General features: G+C 35.3%; 1 protein-coding gene across 1 annotated transcript; it reads left to right on the plus strand.

The window, feature by feature from the left end:
• The first annotated feature begins 7,895 nt into the window (after positions 1 to 7,895).
• On the plus strand, positions 7,896 to 10,125 carry LOC132278985 (cyclin-D3-1-like). Its single transcript, XM_059780900.1, has 4 exons — positions 7,896 to 8,585; positions 8,820 to 9,021; positions 9,158 to 9,288; positions 9,469 to 10,125. The coding sequence occupies exons 1-4, from the start codon at positions 8,112 to 8,114 to the stop codon at positions 9,742 to 9,744; spliced, it is 1,083 nt and encodes a 360-aa protein (XP_059636883.1). The 5' UTR covers positions 7,896 to 8,111; the 3' UTR covers positions 9,745 to 10,125.
• The last annotated feature ends 8,255 nt before the right edge of the window (positions 10,126 to 18,380 follow it).

Here is an 18,380-nt window from a genome sequence, read left to right on the forward strand (position 1 = left end):
TACCTTGTGTGACCTCCAAGACTTGTTGTGCATGGTACTTGGCTAAGTGTATCGAATATATATATTATATCTTGATTTTCATAACTTGTTGATTTTGGAACTTGGGATATCAATCAAGAATTGACATGGCTAGGACTTGGTTCTAATACGGAAGATAGAGAGCTCCCTACATTATAGTGCACACTAGGGGAAGGTACCCATGGGTTAGTAGCCCTAAAGTGATTCCGAGAATACGGTTTTAATCCGGGCGATATCCGAGTATCCACATTGTTTGATTTCACTCCTTAAATTTCAAGTGTTATTCTTGAAGATTTAAGAACCTTTTCGTGTTTTATGGAATATTGCAACCTTATTTCATTTCATAGATTTTCTGCTTCATCTTTGATTTCACTATTTAAATTTCAAGTGTTGTATTCCTTGAAGATTTAAAACCTTTTCGTGTTATATGGAATATTCCAACCTTGTTTAATTGCATAGACTTTATGCTTCATCTTGGATCTCACTCTTTAAATTTCAAGTGTTACATTCCTTGAAGATTTAAAACTTTTCGTGTTATATGAAATGTTCCAACCTTGTCTAATTGCATAGATATTGTGCTTTGCCTTGATTTCACTCTTTAAATTTCAATGTTGCATTCCTTGAAAATTTAAAACTTTTTCGTGTTATATGAAATAATCCAACCTTATTTAAATTACATAGACATCATGTTTTATCCTTAATTTCACTCTTTAAATTTCAAGTAGTATTTCTTGAAGATTTAAATCTTGTCGTGTCCTGTGGAATGTCCCAACCTTGTTCAATTTCATAGATATCTTGATTCATGTTGCTTCATGTTGATATGACTTAGGAATGATCATTGGTAAACATCTTGACTTAGATTCTCGGTGGCATGAACCGTTTCGGTTATTAACGCATTCTAGGTTACAATTTGACAATTTTGGATACCTATGTTCTATTGCGTTACACTATATGCTCCTATGTTGTTTACTTGCATAAATATTATGGTTTATGCTAGAAATATTTTAAAGTAACTTAGGATGATCCCTGAGTCTCATTCTTGACATAGACGTTAGGTGGCATGACCCCTATAATTTGTTTCACCTTAAGGTGATAATATTGTAAAATGCTAGGTCTATGCATGCTCATTCCCTACGAGTACCACATGATACTCACCCCTCGCTGAATGCGACCTGTTTTAGGCAAGAAGACTTGGTTTCAGGATGCACATCATTCTTTGGATGACTTGTAGACTTAAAGTTTCCATTTCATGCAAGTGTTAGCATGAAATGCCTTTTTATTGCTTTTTATGTCGAAACTTATATCTTTGATTTCATATATGTAATGTGTATTTAAGTACACCTTTTGTAACGTATTTGACATGTATGAGATCAGGACGGAGGTCAATGACTATTATTTTGCATCCTATGTAATTTTGACTTCAACTTATATTATGAAGAAATAGAAAAATGGCAAGTTATAGCGTCACCATGTTTGCATCGGGTGTGAAAATTGCATTTTTTTCACTTCCATCAGTCCCCTCTATATTTCTTGAAGTGTGGCCGAGGACAAATCGATCATTTGACTCATTACACATTTTTAAATTTCAAAATTTTCATTTCGAGTTCATTTTCGCCATTTTTGGCCATCGGGGGGTCGTATTTTGCATCGGTCATTTTCGGGAGCCGTGGACCATTCCCGCGTCCTCAAAATCACTATTTACGTTTGCGTGCATGATCGTTTTCAGGTTTAGGGTCATATTTCACAAAATGAGCACTCTATGGATTTATTTTTGAAGTTTTCTACACAATCTAATCTAGGGGCATTCTGGACATTTCACAGTAGTTTTATTTTTTTCTTTTAACATGGTCGGGTAGAAAACGTGATTTTAGGGGGGGTTTCTTCTTCGTGTTTTTCCAGAAAATGTCGCCTTGCTACCGAAAATCCCTTGCACAATTTAGTTTTTTTTTTTTTTTTTTTTTTTTTCAGCAACTTTACATGCCTTGCACCCTCGTGACCTGATTTTTCTTGGGGGTATTCTGGACATCCCACAGCGAGTTTTTTTCATTTTCTTCCGCTTAGTCGGGTAGAAAACTTGATTTTTTTTTGAGGGGGGGGGGGGGGGGGGGGGCGGGGGGGGTTTCGTGTTTTTTTCAAAAAAGTCCGTTTCGATACCCGTTTTTGCTCTCAGTTGCAGCAGCAGTGGGCTGACAGCAACAGTAACTGTCATGACCCTTCGTCAGGCTACCGTGACATCATTTCTTCTTTTGGGCTTTTCTCCCTCGTCCGGACTTCAAATGGGGTGATTTTTTTTTTTTAATCTTATTATTTTTTTGTCGTCTATCCAACAGTAAACTCGGTTGCACCCAAATATTTCTGAATAATTACCAGTTTACCCTTTTAGTTTTATTTTCTCGTTTTTCTTTATTTTACCGTTTCTTCTTCGTCTGGATTCCGAATCATGCGATTCTTGAGTCTATCTTGATTTTTTTTTTTTTTTTTGTCTTTTCAGTGGTGTGCCCGGTGGCACCCGAATTTTTATTTTTCAAAAAATTACCATTTTGCCCTTAGGGCTAAATTTGTCCGATTTTTGTTTTAAATTCGTTTCCGCTTATTTTCTTTCGAGTTTTGTGACTTCATGGGAAGTCACGCTTAGGTCTTGGAAGTGATGTACATTTCTAAAGACGTTTCATGTAAAAAGACTTTTTTGCCCTTGGGGGCTTGTTCGGTCTTTTTCTGATCATTCGTTTCCGCATTGTTCTCGTTGAGACCCATGGCCTCATGGAAGGTCACTTCAGCTTCTTAGAGATGCATTGCATCTCTAGAGTCTTATTTTCTGTTTTCGCTTCTGCGTTCAGATCCGTTATCAGGTCAATCTTCGATTCATCACAAGACGCACTAGCTTGAAAAACCAGGGCCGTCACACATGCTGCATGGAGTTTTCACTTAAGGGCTTAAATAGTTCCCAAGCTTCAGTAGCACTCTTATAAAGAAAAGCTCCAATGATGGAGGCATCAACCATATTCCTATGTGAATCAGAAAGACCATCATAAAAAATATGCACTAAGTGTCATTTAGCAATATCATGGCGTGGACACTTTATCAGAAGATCATTATATATTTCCCATGAATCATGGAGTTGTTCACCCGGGATTTGGGAGAACGTCATGATTTTCTTCTCATTTGTGTGGTTTTACCCACAATATAGTACTTTTTTAAGAACTCTGATTACAACATGTCCTAAGTAAATATGGAATTAGGTGGAAGAGCATGCAACCAGGTTCTTGCTTTGTTTTTGAGAGAGAGAACTGAAAAAGTTGCATCCTAAATGCGTCATCTGAAAGAATGGACAACCTGGTAGTTGAATACAATTCTAGAAACACATCCAAGTGCTTATAAAGATCCTTTGTTGCAAACCCATGGAAAGTAGGAAGCATTTGGATCATAGCAGGCTTGATCTCAAAGTGGGTTGCATTAGGATTTAGAAATTGAAAGCACGAAGGGGTGGTATATGAAGTACGAATGAAGTGATCCCTCAATTGTAGTTATGGTGAAGGAACAGGTGCTTGTGGCACTTGTTCTCCATTTGGTGGTGCATTATGCTTAGCCATGTTTGTCCTTAAGGATTCTCCTAACAATTCAGAATTTTTTTTAAGTTTTTTAAGTTGAGTCAGAGTTTTCTCTATTTTAGGGTCATACACAATTATTGGTTCTGATTGAGATCGACAACTTAACATGTACTAAATCAAATTGCAAGAGTAGTAACAAAAAGAAAAATTCCAAGTAAAGAAAACCACAAGAACTCACAAAAGGTCCAAAAACTGAAGCAAAAGTTCCTTAAACATCTTTGCCCTCGTTGCTAGAATCTTGCCCTTGAAAAGAAAAAGAATAAGATGAGATATACGAAAGTCCTAAAACTAATAATCAAAATAAAACTAATTTTCAACTCAATAAACCGTTACAATCTCCCCGGTAATGGTGCCAAAAATTGGTGCGTGTCAAATTATACCACTCGCAATAGCACGAATCTTTGTAGAATAAAACTATATAGAGGGTGTCGATCCCACAGAGAGATTGCATTTTATTTAAGCATCCAATTAATATTATTTTGATTCAAGGAAAAAATTGATTTGTTTAATTGTTTGTCACGAACATAAAATAAAATAAAACTAAATTAAAGAGAGATCAAGAGAGAGAAAGTCTTAGGGATTGACTTCACCATGAATCTCATATAATGATTAACCATTCAACCTTGGGAATTCACAATTTATGCATCAGATGAATTAAACTTAATAACATTCGTTTAATTCGGGTTTGAAAGAAAGATATTATATGAACTTCAACTAACTATAACCTACCTTCGGTTGACACGAATTACTTATCTACTTACTTCTAATCTAGTGTTGCAGTATAACTCGTTTTCCCTAGGCATAGATTATGAAAGCATTCATTTATGAAAAATGTTTGAACACCATTGCATAATCTCCATTCTTACATCCGATAGGCCTCCACCAAATACCGTACAATTAGAATGGGTTGAGAACAGTTTAAGAACAATTATATCTAAAACAAGGTAATAATCATTCAAAAACTATTATTTCATTAAAACACTAATTGATTCGTAATCAGTTACTCATAATTATGCAATCAAGATACATAAACATATAAATCCCCAAAATTAAGAACGATTAAACCATAATACTCGAATCTGGGTTACATCAATGCCCTAAGAGATGAATTAGCTACTCGTGATAATGCAAGATCATTTATGTTGTTGTGGTCTTCATCATCATGGACCGCAATTCTCCTCTTGAGATCTTCACCTTATGAAACCCAAAAAGCCGCCACTAATTATGAGAATTATAACTAAGGAGAGGGACTTTGATTTGTGGCCTTGTGCCTCCTTTTATAGAAGAATTAACTTCTATTAAGGGTTGCATAGGCTTGTAGGTCTTTTGGAGTAATTTGGGCTCATCTGGGATGAAAGAGGACTTCAATAAGACAAATCCCGCATCTGAAAGTCTGACTAAACAGCAAGGGCTCAAGTCTCGAAAGTATGGCTCGAGCCTTTTAGCTGGGGCTCTAGCCTCCTGAGATAGGGCTCAAGCAAAACTTTAACACTTAGCTAATTTTCTTCTAATAATTTCCGAAGCGTCTTTTTCATCAACACTTAGAATATTTTGGGGATGAATCTTCATGGTACTGGATCACTGTACTACAGGGTTCGATCACTGTCTTCTGAGGCACGAGCCTTGGGGTCTTGGGCTTAAGCCTTTTGTTAAAGGCTCAAGCTTTTTGAGTTATGGCTCGAAATTTGGCAATATGGAATCCTCCAAAGTGTCTTTTTATATTCCGACGTAAATTGGGTTCGAGCACTTTTACAAGGGCTTGAACACCTTGAGTTATGGCTCAAGCCTTAAAGTTATAGCTCGAGCCTTTTTGCCTTAGTTGGAATTCTTGTTTCTATTTGACTTCTGGCTCCAGCCTTAGGAACATAGGCTCGAGCCCTGACACTTGGACTTCTCCAAAATCACCATTTTGACTCTGGACTTGCTTCAAATGACCAGCAACGACTCCGTGATCTTCAATGTCAGTCTTTTCATCATAAAAGCTCGGTTTTAACCATTTCTTTGGGAAAACACCTAAAAACATGAAATAAACATAAATTAGTATAAAACTGGATAGAAGTATCACTTTAGGTCTTAACATATGTATATTTAGGGGCTCGAATATATAATATTCAACGCTCAACAGTCACTATTTATGTGGTTATTTTATGATGAGGGACATGGTCCCCTATTGGTATTTTGTTTTGATGTTTCATTAATGGGTTTCATTCATGACATTATAGTATGGGTTGTTACCTGCGAGCATGTGAATCGAAAATAACTATCTTGTTTGGGTTGTTACCTGTGAGCATGTGACTTGAAAATAATTATTCATTCATGGTGTTCATACCATTTTGTCATTCATGCATTGATGCATCGGGTTTTGTGACCTTGGTTGTCGGGATTGTGATTTGTGAGCTACGTGGTAGACTTGTGTTTTGAGGATTTGGTTGTCCATGATAAGGATTTTAATCCAGCGTTGTGCTTTTGGTGTATTGCCTTTTTTGTGGATCTGTTTTAGGATGGTGGTGGATTGTACAGTTTTGTGATCGTTGATGACTTCTTTAGAGAGTTTGCCTTTAGAGATATTTTGGGAGACTTGTTGACACTTATGTTTTCTGATTCGTTTGGGGTTTGTCACTTAGTGACCGGTGAATGTTTTGTGGTGACTTCCCTCTTTGATTCTCTTGTGGAAAGATTTTATTTAAATGATAGTTTTGAGATGTGATAATCGTTATGGGGACTCGTTGTATTAAAGAGACTTTGTATGTAGAAATTTCAATGATTTGTCTTGTGGTAAGGATCATTTTGATTTAGAAGATATTGATGCTTTTATGATGAGAGATAATATCACATGTGAGATAATTTAAGGATTTTCTTTTTAAATTTAAACTTTTAAAAGATAATATGTTATCTCTAATATCCCAATTAAAATCATATATATATATATATATATTAGGAGTATTACAATGAATGTATATACATATATTTTTATTTCTAACATTTTATAAAATATTTTAATTATATATTTTTCCTTACTTACATCAGCATTGAGGGCTATTTGGGTTCTTATAAAAAAATTTGTCAAAATTAATGGCTTGGAGCAATTAATGTTGAATATATAGGATTTATATGAAAATAACAAATAGTAAGGGTGTTTTTTTTTTTCGCATTTTATATATATGTGTTTTCTTTTTTTTCCTCTTTTTTTTTTTTTCCCACTTTACCCTAATTTAAAAACAAGTAAAAGAACAAACTAATCATATTCAAGTCCTTCTAGTTCTAACTAAGATATTTTCATAAACACTTTTGCATTGTCTTACATTAACATTACTTTCCCCCAACATCAATGAATGCAGCACAAATTTATTTAAAAATTTCATTCATAGATCCATAGGATAGATGGAGTCTATTAATATTAGGTGAAAATGCCTCTAGTTGAACTATTTTGCTAAAAATAAACCCATAAAAATTTGTTACCCACCCTTACATAAACACTTGGATAATCGGGATTTTGTATATATATATATATATATATATATATATATATATATATGAAACTCACACATTGATTTGTTCACAGATTTTTTTATTATTTATTATTTATTTTTATATAAAATTCACACATTAATTTGCTCGTGTGATACATGAATTCTCCACCTCTCACTTTGAGAGATTAAAAAGACAGCATTAAATTATAATCATTATTGATGATAATTGTAATAGAATATCCGCATTCTACTTTCAGATACTTCACTTCACTTCACTTGATTTTTATTTTTGTTTTTTAAAATAACAAAATTATATCACAAAAGGTTTTAGTAGGATAATTATGCCAAATTTTTTAAGAAAAGGTTAATTGCAATTATACATGAGTGGAGTAACAATAACATTTTTCATAAAGATAATAAAAAATGAGAAGTGGTATTTCAAAAAGTTTTGGAAATGAGTGATAATATGGATTGGTATAAAATTCCATTGTGAGCCTATCTAACTTTATGATGTCTGATAGATACCGCATATAAAAAGTATTTTAAGATAAATGAGACGTGCTTCTCCTATTAAATGAAATCGATATAATTAAATTAAGAATATAATACCATTAAAATTGAGAATGAACTACCATCAGTAAACTACGATCTCATGAACTTTATTTCATAAAGTAAATTCTTAGATATGCATTTTTTGTGGAGTAAGTTTTATCGATGAACTTTCATTTTAGCTATTTAAAATAAAATAATGTAAAGTATCCCTCTTCTAAAATAAGGATAAATAGCAAAGAAAAAAATGAAAAAACAAAGCGCGAAACCCACAAATAAAAACACTACCTTTGGGCACTGCTCACTCTCCCCCTTCCCTACCCTTCCCTTCACAAGAGAGAGAGAAAGAGAAGAGAGAGAGAGAGAGACAGATATGCCTCAAGCTGTCCCATCTGGCTTCTCTTTCTTCTCCATTTTCTTTGGCCTATAATGAACCCAGACCCAAACCTCTTCTTCTCAGAAGAAGATGGCCCAACAACAACATCAACAACAACAAAACCCACAATCATCTCTTTTAGATGATGCTTTATACTGCGAAGAAGAGCATTGGTGTGAAGAAGACGAGGAGGACAGCTATTACAGCAACAATATCAACCACAGACCTCCATTGTTGCTAGATCTAGATTTGTTCTGGGAAGATGAAGAGTTGGGCTCTTTGTTCTCAAAAGAAGAGCAAAACCACCTCCACTTTAACCTCGAGACAAACCCATCTCTGGCTAAGGCTCGCCGTGAGGCCATTGCATGGATATTGGAGGTCATTGCCCACTATTCCTTCTCTGCTCTCACTGCTGTTCTTGCAGTCAACTACCTTGATAGGTTCCTCTTTACCTTCCACTTTCAGAGAGACAAGCCATGGATGACCCAACTAGTTGCTGTGGCTTGTCTCTCCCTTGCTGCCAAAGTAGAGGAGACTCAAGTGCCCCTGCTATTAGACCTCCAAGTATGTTTATATGTGTGTATATATATATATATCACTTTGATGGGTCTTTTTATATTTGATGTTTACAAGTGGGTTTTGTTTTTTGTTTGGTTTTAATCAAATTTGAGTCTTTGATTTGTATTTGTGTGTGTGTAACTTTGATGGGTTTTAATTTTCTGATTTTTACAAGTTTAAATGTGTTATGGGTTTTTTGTTGGGTTTTAATGAAATTTGGGTGTGATTTGATTTTGTAAGGTGGAGGAGAGTAGGTATGTGTTTGAGGCCAAAACGATTCAGAGAATGGAGATTTTGGTGCTGTCAACGCTTCAATGGAAGATGAACCCTGTGACCCCAATCTCATTTCTTGATTTCATGACAAGGAGGCTAGGGTTGAAGAGCCACCTCTGTTGTGAATTCCTCAAGAGATGCGAGTGTCTCACTCTCTCCCTCATTTCAGGTACATACATATATATATATGCAATTCATTTTCATTAACAATATCATACAATACAAGTCTCTTATAATTAATCTCTCATTCGGGTATTTCTGATATTAATCCCCAATATAATATATATATTTGTATATATATGCAGATTGTAGGTTCATGTGTTATCTTCCTTCTGTAATGGCTACTGCTACAATGCTGCATGTTATCAACGGTATAGAGCCCTGTATAGGAGTCGAGTACCAAAATCAGCTTTTGGGTATTCTTGGAATAAACAAGGTTTGGACTTTTTTTTATCTCACGTTGTACAATAATACTGTTTTTTTGGTGTATTGAATTTACCACTAGTTTCATTATATGGTATGTTGAAATTTCAATGGAGTAATATTGTGCGTGTTCATTATCTTAAACTTGGAAAAAATGGTATGTATGTGTTTAATTGTATTTGCTAATTAACAGGACATAGTGGAGGATTGTCATAAACTAATCCAAGAACACACATCAAGAGGACTTGGTCACCACTTGAACAAACGCAAGTTTAGATCCATGCCCGGAAGCCCAAATGGTGTGATTGATGTGTCATTCAGCTCCGATAGCTCGAACGATTCGTGGGCGGTGGAGGCCGTGACAGTGGCAGCAGCATCGGTGTCTTCGTCGCCGGAGCCTCTGTCCAAGAAGAGTAGGAGGGTTGAGGAGCATCATGTGCAGTGTCTCAAACATGCAGCTCCTCCCTAGACCTTCAAATGGTCTCTTTGGTTTTTTTTTTTGGTCCCATGGACTGCTTAGTCTAGTCTTTTATATATGATGTTGAATAACATTATATGTTCTTTTTTTCTATGTCCATGTTAAATTGCCTACCATCTCTGCATTTGAATCCAAACCCAATTGAAAAAGGATCATGAATACACACACACGAGAATTTCTTGTGTGTGATGGTGTGGCTGTATGAATTTGGAGTTTGGAGGTAGAGATAGTTGGCATTTTATCCGGAGAAAGTAAAGAACATAAACATAACAATGAAGAGTATTTTCTATTCCTCTTATGTAAAAACCTTTCTTTCATATATACTATAATGTCATTAATTCAATAATTATTTTTATTATTATTATTATTATTTGTGTTAAATGCGTTATATATTATATATAGATCTGCATTTTTCCATATTGCCAAATTAAGATGGATATGCAAAATGGTCATATGATGTTTTTATTTGCATGTGGAGAGATGAAGATGTTGTCTGCCACTGGCAATTCTTTTGGTTTAATTTTGGGAGTAATATTTGGGATTTGACCTCGTTGGAAGAGCTAGTCTATATTCGACTTGCGTTTAAAATGAGCAAATGACCGGGACTGGAGTAACCTAATCTAACCAGCTTAAGGCCCATATAGAGGACACATTTTGACTTGTCTAACCTCCTCCCTCTCTCTCTCTCTCTCTCTATATATATATATATATATATGTATGTATGTATGTATGTATGTATGTATATATACACACACATATATGATATGAATAGGTGCAATGTTTTAATACTCAAATATAAACGCAATTGATTAAATGGAGCACGATCACACTAATGGAAATAAAAATAAATGATCCCACTACTTGAAATAAGAACATAAGCACCTAGGAAGGTTTTCATTTCGTGTACCTAAATAAATGGAAATAAAAATAAATGATCACACTACTTGAAATAAGAATATAAGCACCTAGGAAAGGTTTTCATTTCGTGTACCTAAATAAAAGTATGCGCTAATTAACAGTAGAGTCTAAATTGACTAGTTGTCTTTTAGAAATGAAAGTAAATTTACGTATATGACCTTAATGCACATAACTATTGTTTAAAAAAAAAAATCTGGAAGAGAGTGGGTGAGTGTAACTTACTGTGTTACCCGTCCTCTTATATTCCCCTCATTTTTTATGGTTTATTCGTCATTTTAGGATTTAATAAATCATATTTACCCTAGATCATATTTATTTGTCACATTTTGATTGATCCTTTTAAGGTTTACATCTATAAAAAATCAATATCATCTCCATACTTTTGTCCTTTTGGAATAATATAATTTCAATTCAACTAATGGACAGTTTGATTTTCTCACAATGGCAAGGTTATTTTTGTTCAAAAATATAGTTACCATACACTGATTTGATGCAACACTCAAGAATAGTGATCATGTGTTAGGTCAATGAAACCACAAGGGTGATTGACTAATATATGGCGCATACTTCTATCTAGGTGCATGAGTTGAAAACCTCATGGGTGCTATTTGTAATTTGCCCAAACAATAATCCAAAATTCAATTTCTAGTTAGAGGTGCAGCTGAGTTCATTTTGTTGTAAGTTGAGTTATGCGAAATAGCATTGGAATGTAAATTATCAAAACACTGAGGGGTGAATAATTGTAACCTTTTTTTTTTTTTTTTTTGTATTTTAATTTTACGTATACAATTAAAATTATTACATAAATAAAATAGTAACTTGTTTCTTTATTTTTTATTTTTACCTACACAATTAAAATTATAACAAAAATAAAATACAAGTAAATAAACTAGAGTTTATAAAGGCACTGAGTTTTTAGCATAGAAATCCTTGTTGGAAGAAATTCGACCAATCGCAACGAAAGCTGCAGAGATTTTCGTAGTATAGAGCGAAACGATAAATTATCTCAAAGCTAAGTACAATAGACTGTATCTCAAACTCACACCACTACTCTCTACCAAGAAGTAGTTGTATACCTTTGACATTGTGACTCCCCAGTCTAAACGCTTTTGACTTCAGGCTTATTGTTCAATCTTTGTAGAAGGGTAGCTGGAAGAACACGAAAACTCCTCAAATGCTCTGTCGTCTTTGTAGCATGATTGAATCGTCCTTCATTCAATCCTAGATTTGTGAAGGTAAAATGAAACACATGATTTGTTGAACGAAATCAACCAAATCTTTAATTGGTACGAACTTTGATCAGATATAGACACTAACTTAATATCACTCATGTGAAATAGTGCGTGCTCTCAAAACTAAAAAATATTCAGAAAATCAAAACGATTTTTTGCGAAAAACACTAAAAAATATATTCTCAAATTTCTATAAATCGATATCAAAAAACCGTACTCAATTATGAGAGAAAAAATGTTTATATAAACATTAAAGAGTGTTGTTTGGGGATTAATAACTCCCTCCAACCCACTCAACGGTCGGTTGTTTTTTAGAGTTAAATCCCTCATTCATCATACATAGCAGAAACATCATCACATAGTATTATAACATGCATATATGGAAATAACAATTATACACATTCACGCACAATACAAAATTTTACACAGTTCACCCAACTCTAGGGTTACGTCAATGAAGAGAGAGATTTCACTATTATGAATCAAGGAAGAGAATATACAACCACATGTCAAAACCCCAATCACTCACTCATCATCTCTTTTGAGGTTACATGTATACACTCGAAAATTACATATAATCGCCCATCTCCTTACAACATTTACCCTTAAACCACTTATTACATCTTTTCTCTAACTCTACCTCTCAACCTTTCTCTATTTATAGAGTCTTCAAATCCAATTCCTTGTTAGATAAGTATTTCACAACTTACCTACAAGGAGTTACCATATCAGTCTTCAACTCTAAAATAGAAATTAATAGGATACAATTTCCTCCACAAATTTCAGCATTCCAAAATGAAAAAGGAAATTAATTTCTGCACACCAATTTTGAGCCACAAACCCAACATTCTCCACCTTAGCTCGAAATCGATCTTCACATGTACCTCTATAGCTCTACTTCGAATAATGATATCTTCATAGCTCCACCTTAACTGAAGATCTCTCCACCTCAAATAAGACACCATCCATCATCTCCATTGGTGTTTAATTGCTCACCCATAATAACCCACCAATCTTCAAACCTATCCTCATCAGTTGCTTTTCTGGTTCAAAGTAACAAACTTCTCTTCTACACTTTCCATTCAGTCTTTACACCCTTGCCCAATCTTGAGAACTAACACCCATTCTCTTGCTTATCCCTAAGACTTGTTTCTCATGGGCTTCACACTATTTATCTTTTTCGTGTCATCTTTAACTTTAATTAAATCTCCATAGCACCCACGGTCATCCTCTGACAAACTTCACACTAATTTTCTGCTACTGATCTTCAAGACCAATCACAGGCTCTGACCTACCATCATCTCTGATACCAATTGCTTGGGGATTAATCACTCCCTCTAACCCACTCAACTGTCAACTGTTTTTTTAGAATTAAATCATTCATTTATCACACACAACGAAAATATCATATTAATCACTCCCTCCAACCCACTCAACTGTCAACTGTTTTTTTAGAGTTAAATCATTCTTTCATCACACACAACGAAAACATCATCACACACAACGAAAACATGCATATTTGGGAATAACAATCATACACATACACGCACAACATAGTGTTTTACATAGTTCACCCAACTCTAGGGTTACGTCCATGGAGAGAGAGATTTCACTATTATGAATAAAGGAATAGCATATACAACCACATATCAAAACTTAATCACTCATTCATCATCTTTTTTGAGGCTATATGTAAACACTCAGGAATTACATATATTCTCCTCTCTCCTCACAACACTCATCTTTAAACCACTTGCATCTTTTCTCCTCTCTTTTCTCTCACTCTACCTATCAACCATTCTCTATTTATAGAGTCTTCAAATCCAATTTCTTATCGAGCAAATGTATTCCCCAACTTGACTACAAGGAGTTATCATATTGGTCTTCAACTTTAAAATAGAAATTAATGGGATAAAATTTCCTCCACAAATTTTAGCATTCCAAAATGGAAAAGGAAATTAATTACTGACCACAAATTTCGAGCCACAAACCCAACAAAGAGTCCTAATGATGCATTTGGTGTGCAAGAATGGAATGGAATGCAAGTGAGAATGGAATGAGAATAGGAATAGAATGGAATGGAGTGGTCATTCTCATTCTATTATTTGGTTACAAATACGAAATTTGTAAGAATGGACTAATGTAAAATTTAGAAAAGAATGAATTTCAAATTGAATTATTCAAAATCCTATAAGTGACAAATAATTTAAATTAACAAAAAACATTCTTCTATAATTTTTTTTAAAGAATGGCAGTGGTGGTTGATGGTGGTAGAGGTGGAAAGCGGTAATGGTGTAGGTGATGGTATTGGAAGGCAACGATGGTGGTGACGGAAGGCAACAACATGTTGGTAGAAGGCTGTGATAATGGCGGTGGCGGTGGAAGATGTTAGTGGTGTATGTGAGATGATGGAAGGCAGTCGCAGTGGTAGTGGTGTGGTGGTGGTGGAAAATGACAGTGGTGTAAGTGGTGGTGGAAGGTGGCAGTGGTGGAATGTAGTGGAGGTGACGGTAGAAGACGACAGTGGAGGTGGTAGTGGTGGTGGAAGGCGGTGGCAGTGGTAGAAGTCGGTGGCAATGGAGGTGGCGAGGGCAGTGGTGGAAGGTGATGGTGGTGATGGAAGTCAGTGGCGGTGATGGTGAAGGTGGAGGTGGCGGAAGTGGTAAAGGTAGAGGTGATGGCAATGGTGGAGGTAAAGGTGGTGGCGGTGGTGGTGGAATATGGTAGTGGTGATGAAAGTCAGTGGCAGTGGCGGCGGCGGTGGTGATAGAAGTTGATGGTGGTGGTAATGGAGGTGGTGGTGGTGGAAGTTGAGGTAGATGTGGCTGCGGCAGTAGTAGTAGTAGTGATAGAGGTGGCGGTGGAAGGTAATGGAGGTGGCGGAGCGGTGTGATGGTGGTGGAAAGCAGCTATGGTGGGGGCGGTGGCAATAACGGTGGTAGAGGTGGTGGAAGGTGGCAGTGGTGGTGGAAGGTGGTGGTGATGGTGAATGCAGTGGCAATGGTGGTGGTAATGGTGGTGGTGGTGGCGGCAATGAGAGTGGTGAAAGGCAGTGGAAGTGGCGATCGCCACGATGGAGATGGTAATGACGATGGCTAAAGGAAGTGGAGCTGGCATCGGTGTGGTAGTTGAAGGTACCAAGAATGGTGGTTGTGGCAATGACAGTGGTGGAAGGCAATAGAGGTGGTGGTGATGGTGAAAGTCGGCGGTGGTTGTGGTAGAAAGTGGTGGTGGTTGTGGTGGTTTTTGGACTTAGAACATAAGAGTGTTTTGGGAACTTGATTTTTTAAAAACATTACTTGGGAATGGAATGGTCATTCCATAGTTTTAGTTGTGGAATAGATTTTCATTCCCATGAATAGATTTTCATTTCAATGAAATAGTCATTTCCACTTTAAATTGCATACCAAACAAAGGAATGTTTGGAATGGACATTTCATTCCATTCCATTCCTACACACCAAACGTAGCATTACAGTAATGCTATTATAAGAGTCCTCTTATGGAACAAGTATTTGGTGTGACAGGTGCACCGTGCACCATGTACATTACAGCCATCCGTGTTGTACATGTGCAGACACGGAGGGATACGATATGCTCGGTGCATAGCACCGAGCACATTGTATATATTCTTCCTCTCATGGTGATATCTGGTATCTAAACAATGAATTGAAAGGCCAAAGCACTTGTAGCCCCGTGGTAGGTGACTTCCTGTGAATTTGGGAGCGCTTGGCTTTGCGCCCCCTATGCACCGACTAATCTAATAGTTAACACTTGCTTCCCGAATAAAAATTAAAATTAAAATTAAAATTAAAAAATTTATTAAATAACGAATTTATAAAGAGAGATCGTATCTCTGATCATTAGAGGACTCTCGTACCCATAAACCGCAAACATACAGGCTTTATCAATCAAATAAATTCCTTTTCTGATAAGATCTTAAAACTAAACTTGTTAGACATTTAATGTGTGAAATCTTCAAACCATCTTACCTTTCGTAAATTTTTTAATGAGATATATCTTCGAAGCACTTCTGTCTGCAGATTATTAATTCATTCACTCATTAGGTGAGTATTCTGTCTATAGTTTATTAGTGCCTAGTGTAGTAAATTTTACTTTTATTATTTTTAATCACGACAGACAAAAAAAGAAAAAAAAGTCTAACATTCACTTTTTGTTCATGTCAGAGTAACTAGGTAGCCAAACTTGAACAACTTTTCTCGAGAATTTTCATCACTAATGGAATAAAATGAAGAATTGAAAATCGTTTAATTATCACTGATGGAATAAAATGAGAATTTTCTCACACGTGGTAGAAGTTTACTTGTTAATAAGTCTAAGCTCTAGTGTACTTAACTTCAAGTTCAATTCCTCTAGCCTAATGTCTCTTGCTAGTCTTTTATCATGACAAAATAAATAAATAAATAAATAAAATTAAGAAAATGAAATAAAACGGTTATAGGGGAAACTTTTTTGCATGTTAAGGTAGGACTGCGTACATCTAATTCTTTTCAGACTTTGTAATAACAAAAATATCTGTATATTGTCCTTTTAAAACGAGTATATTGATGTTCGAATATCTTTCTCTAATTTGTCAGAATAAAATAAAAGGTACTTCGCTTCCAAAAAAAAAAAAAATTCATTGAAAGATGAAGCAAGTGGATGTTGATTTTTGGACCAGTTGGTAGCACAAAAGACAACCACATGAAGGCTTGCATGTGCTTTTTCAACACATAATTTTAAAGAAGAATCATGAGTACTTGGCTTTATTCTTCGAATCTAAACTCCATTAGCTCTCTACTTTTATAACCAGAAAAAATGTTTATCTGCTAAACACTCTCTTTCATTATTCAAATCTTGAAGTACCGTGAACGTCGGAGTAATCTATAATATAATGAATTCATTTCTGCTCATGTTGACAATGCACAAAGAGGCCATTGCTTGTGTGGACTTAGGCATAGCCATGTTAATAGATTGCATTAAATCACACCACAAAGCACCAAGCTTCCACAAAGCACCAAACTTTCCCTAGTTGTGCACATATTCAATAATAAGTTGGAGTTGATTTTTTTTGGGGGACGATGGTGGAGTTAAAACTCTTAAAATATTTCATAATTTATTATCGAACACATTCAATCATTTCACCCTATATGTATGGGATAATTATCGAAAAAATTCCCTAAGAATGGCCTCTATAAGATTCGAATGCTTGACCTCCAAATTGTAAGGTGAGTCTTTACCATTAAGTTATCTCTTTTTTTTTAGAAATTAGAGTGGATTCGTTTTTGGTTGACAATGGTGGTGTCAGACTTTTTAGAGCACTCCATAATTCATTACCAAGCACATGCAATCCCTCCACCATACATGTACGGATTATTATCGGGAAAATTTCCTGAGAGTCACCAATATGGAATTCGAACATCTGACCTCCAAATTGTGAGGTGAGAGTCTTTACCTATTAGGATATCTCGTCATTTGGAATCGCAGTGGAAATCTAAGAAGAAAACGAAAGAAAGAAAGAAAGTGCTAAAGAGAAAAGAGGGTGATTAATTAAGTTGGATTAATAAGCATGTAAAGGAGCCATCGGAGAGGAATAAAAAAGACTATAGATGCAATTAGATTCACCAAACCCACAAAAAAATATAAAGGAGAAAAAGGTGAAAGAAGGGAATGTTGAAATTAGGGGACAATATCTTTTGATTTTGTTTGAGATGTCTTTGTTGCCCCTTTTGTTTTCTGCTTTTGGTAGTTAAGACATTGGACTCTAGCATATTTCAACCCGAAAAGAAAAAGAAAAAAAAGACAATGATAAGAGGTGGATTTTTTTATCATGAGAGAGAGAGAGAGTAGTTGGTTCCAGTTAACATCTTCTCTTCTTTTATGGACACAGTCATCTTTAACTTCTAAACAATTGGTCATCCTTTTGACTTGGGGAGGTACATTGATATCCTAAATCTCTCTCTCTCGCTCTCTCTCTCTCACACACACACACACACAACACTCAACCCAACCAATGTCCTAAAGATTAAACATTACATCTAGCAAAATGGTTGCTAAATCTATTTTTATGAGTGGAAACTACTATGCTACTAAGTTGGATACATCAATTATTTGCCACAAAATCAGGAAAAGCCAGATGTCTATGCCCCAAAAATGACTTGGACGGATCTTGAAGTCAAATGTCACACCCTTGACAAAATATACCACTTTTAATGACTATATGAGCCCATTCATCATTTGTGTGTGTGTGTTTATTTGCTATAAGAGTGTTGCCACATTATATTGTATCAAAATTAATGCCTTTTGGTAGCACATAATGAAAAACAAATAAAATTATTTAAGTTTGAAGAAAGTAGAATTTTATTTATTTGTTTGTTATTATTATTGCATTGAAAGAGGGACTTAAATTCTCACTTTAAAAGAAAGGATAAATGACACTTACGTCGCCTAAAATTTGGCTAAATTATACATGGATAAA

This window comes from Cornus florida, unplaced genomic scaffold (genome assembly GCF_030987335.1).
Source record: "Cornus florida cultivar Cherokee Brave unplaced genomic scaffold, ASM3098733v1 CherokeeBrave_3.0.0_Hap2_Chr10, whole genome shotgun sequence".
Classification (NCBI taxonomy): domain Eukaryota; kingdom Viridiplantae; phylum Streptophyta; class Magnoliopsida; order Cornales; family Cornaceae; genus Cornus; species Cornus florida.

Excerpts from the sequence above, each read along its gene's own strand:
- LOC132278985 (XM_059780900.1), top strand. The coding sequence starts at position 8,112 with ATGGCCCAACAACAACATCAACAACAACAAAACCCACAATCATCTCTT. Across the intron at positions 9,022-9,157 it reads CACTCTCTCCCTCATTTCAG|ATTGTAGGTTCATGTGTTAT; the intron begins GTACATACATAT and ends ATATATATGCAG. Across the intron at positions 9,289-9,468 it reads GTATTCTTGGAATAAACAAG|GACATAGTGGAGGATTGTCA; the intron begins GTTTGGACTTTT and ends GCTAATTAACAG.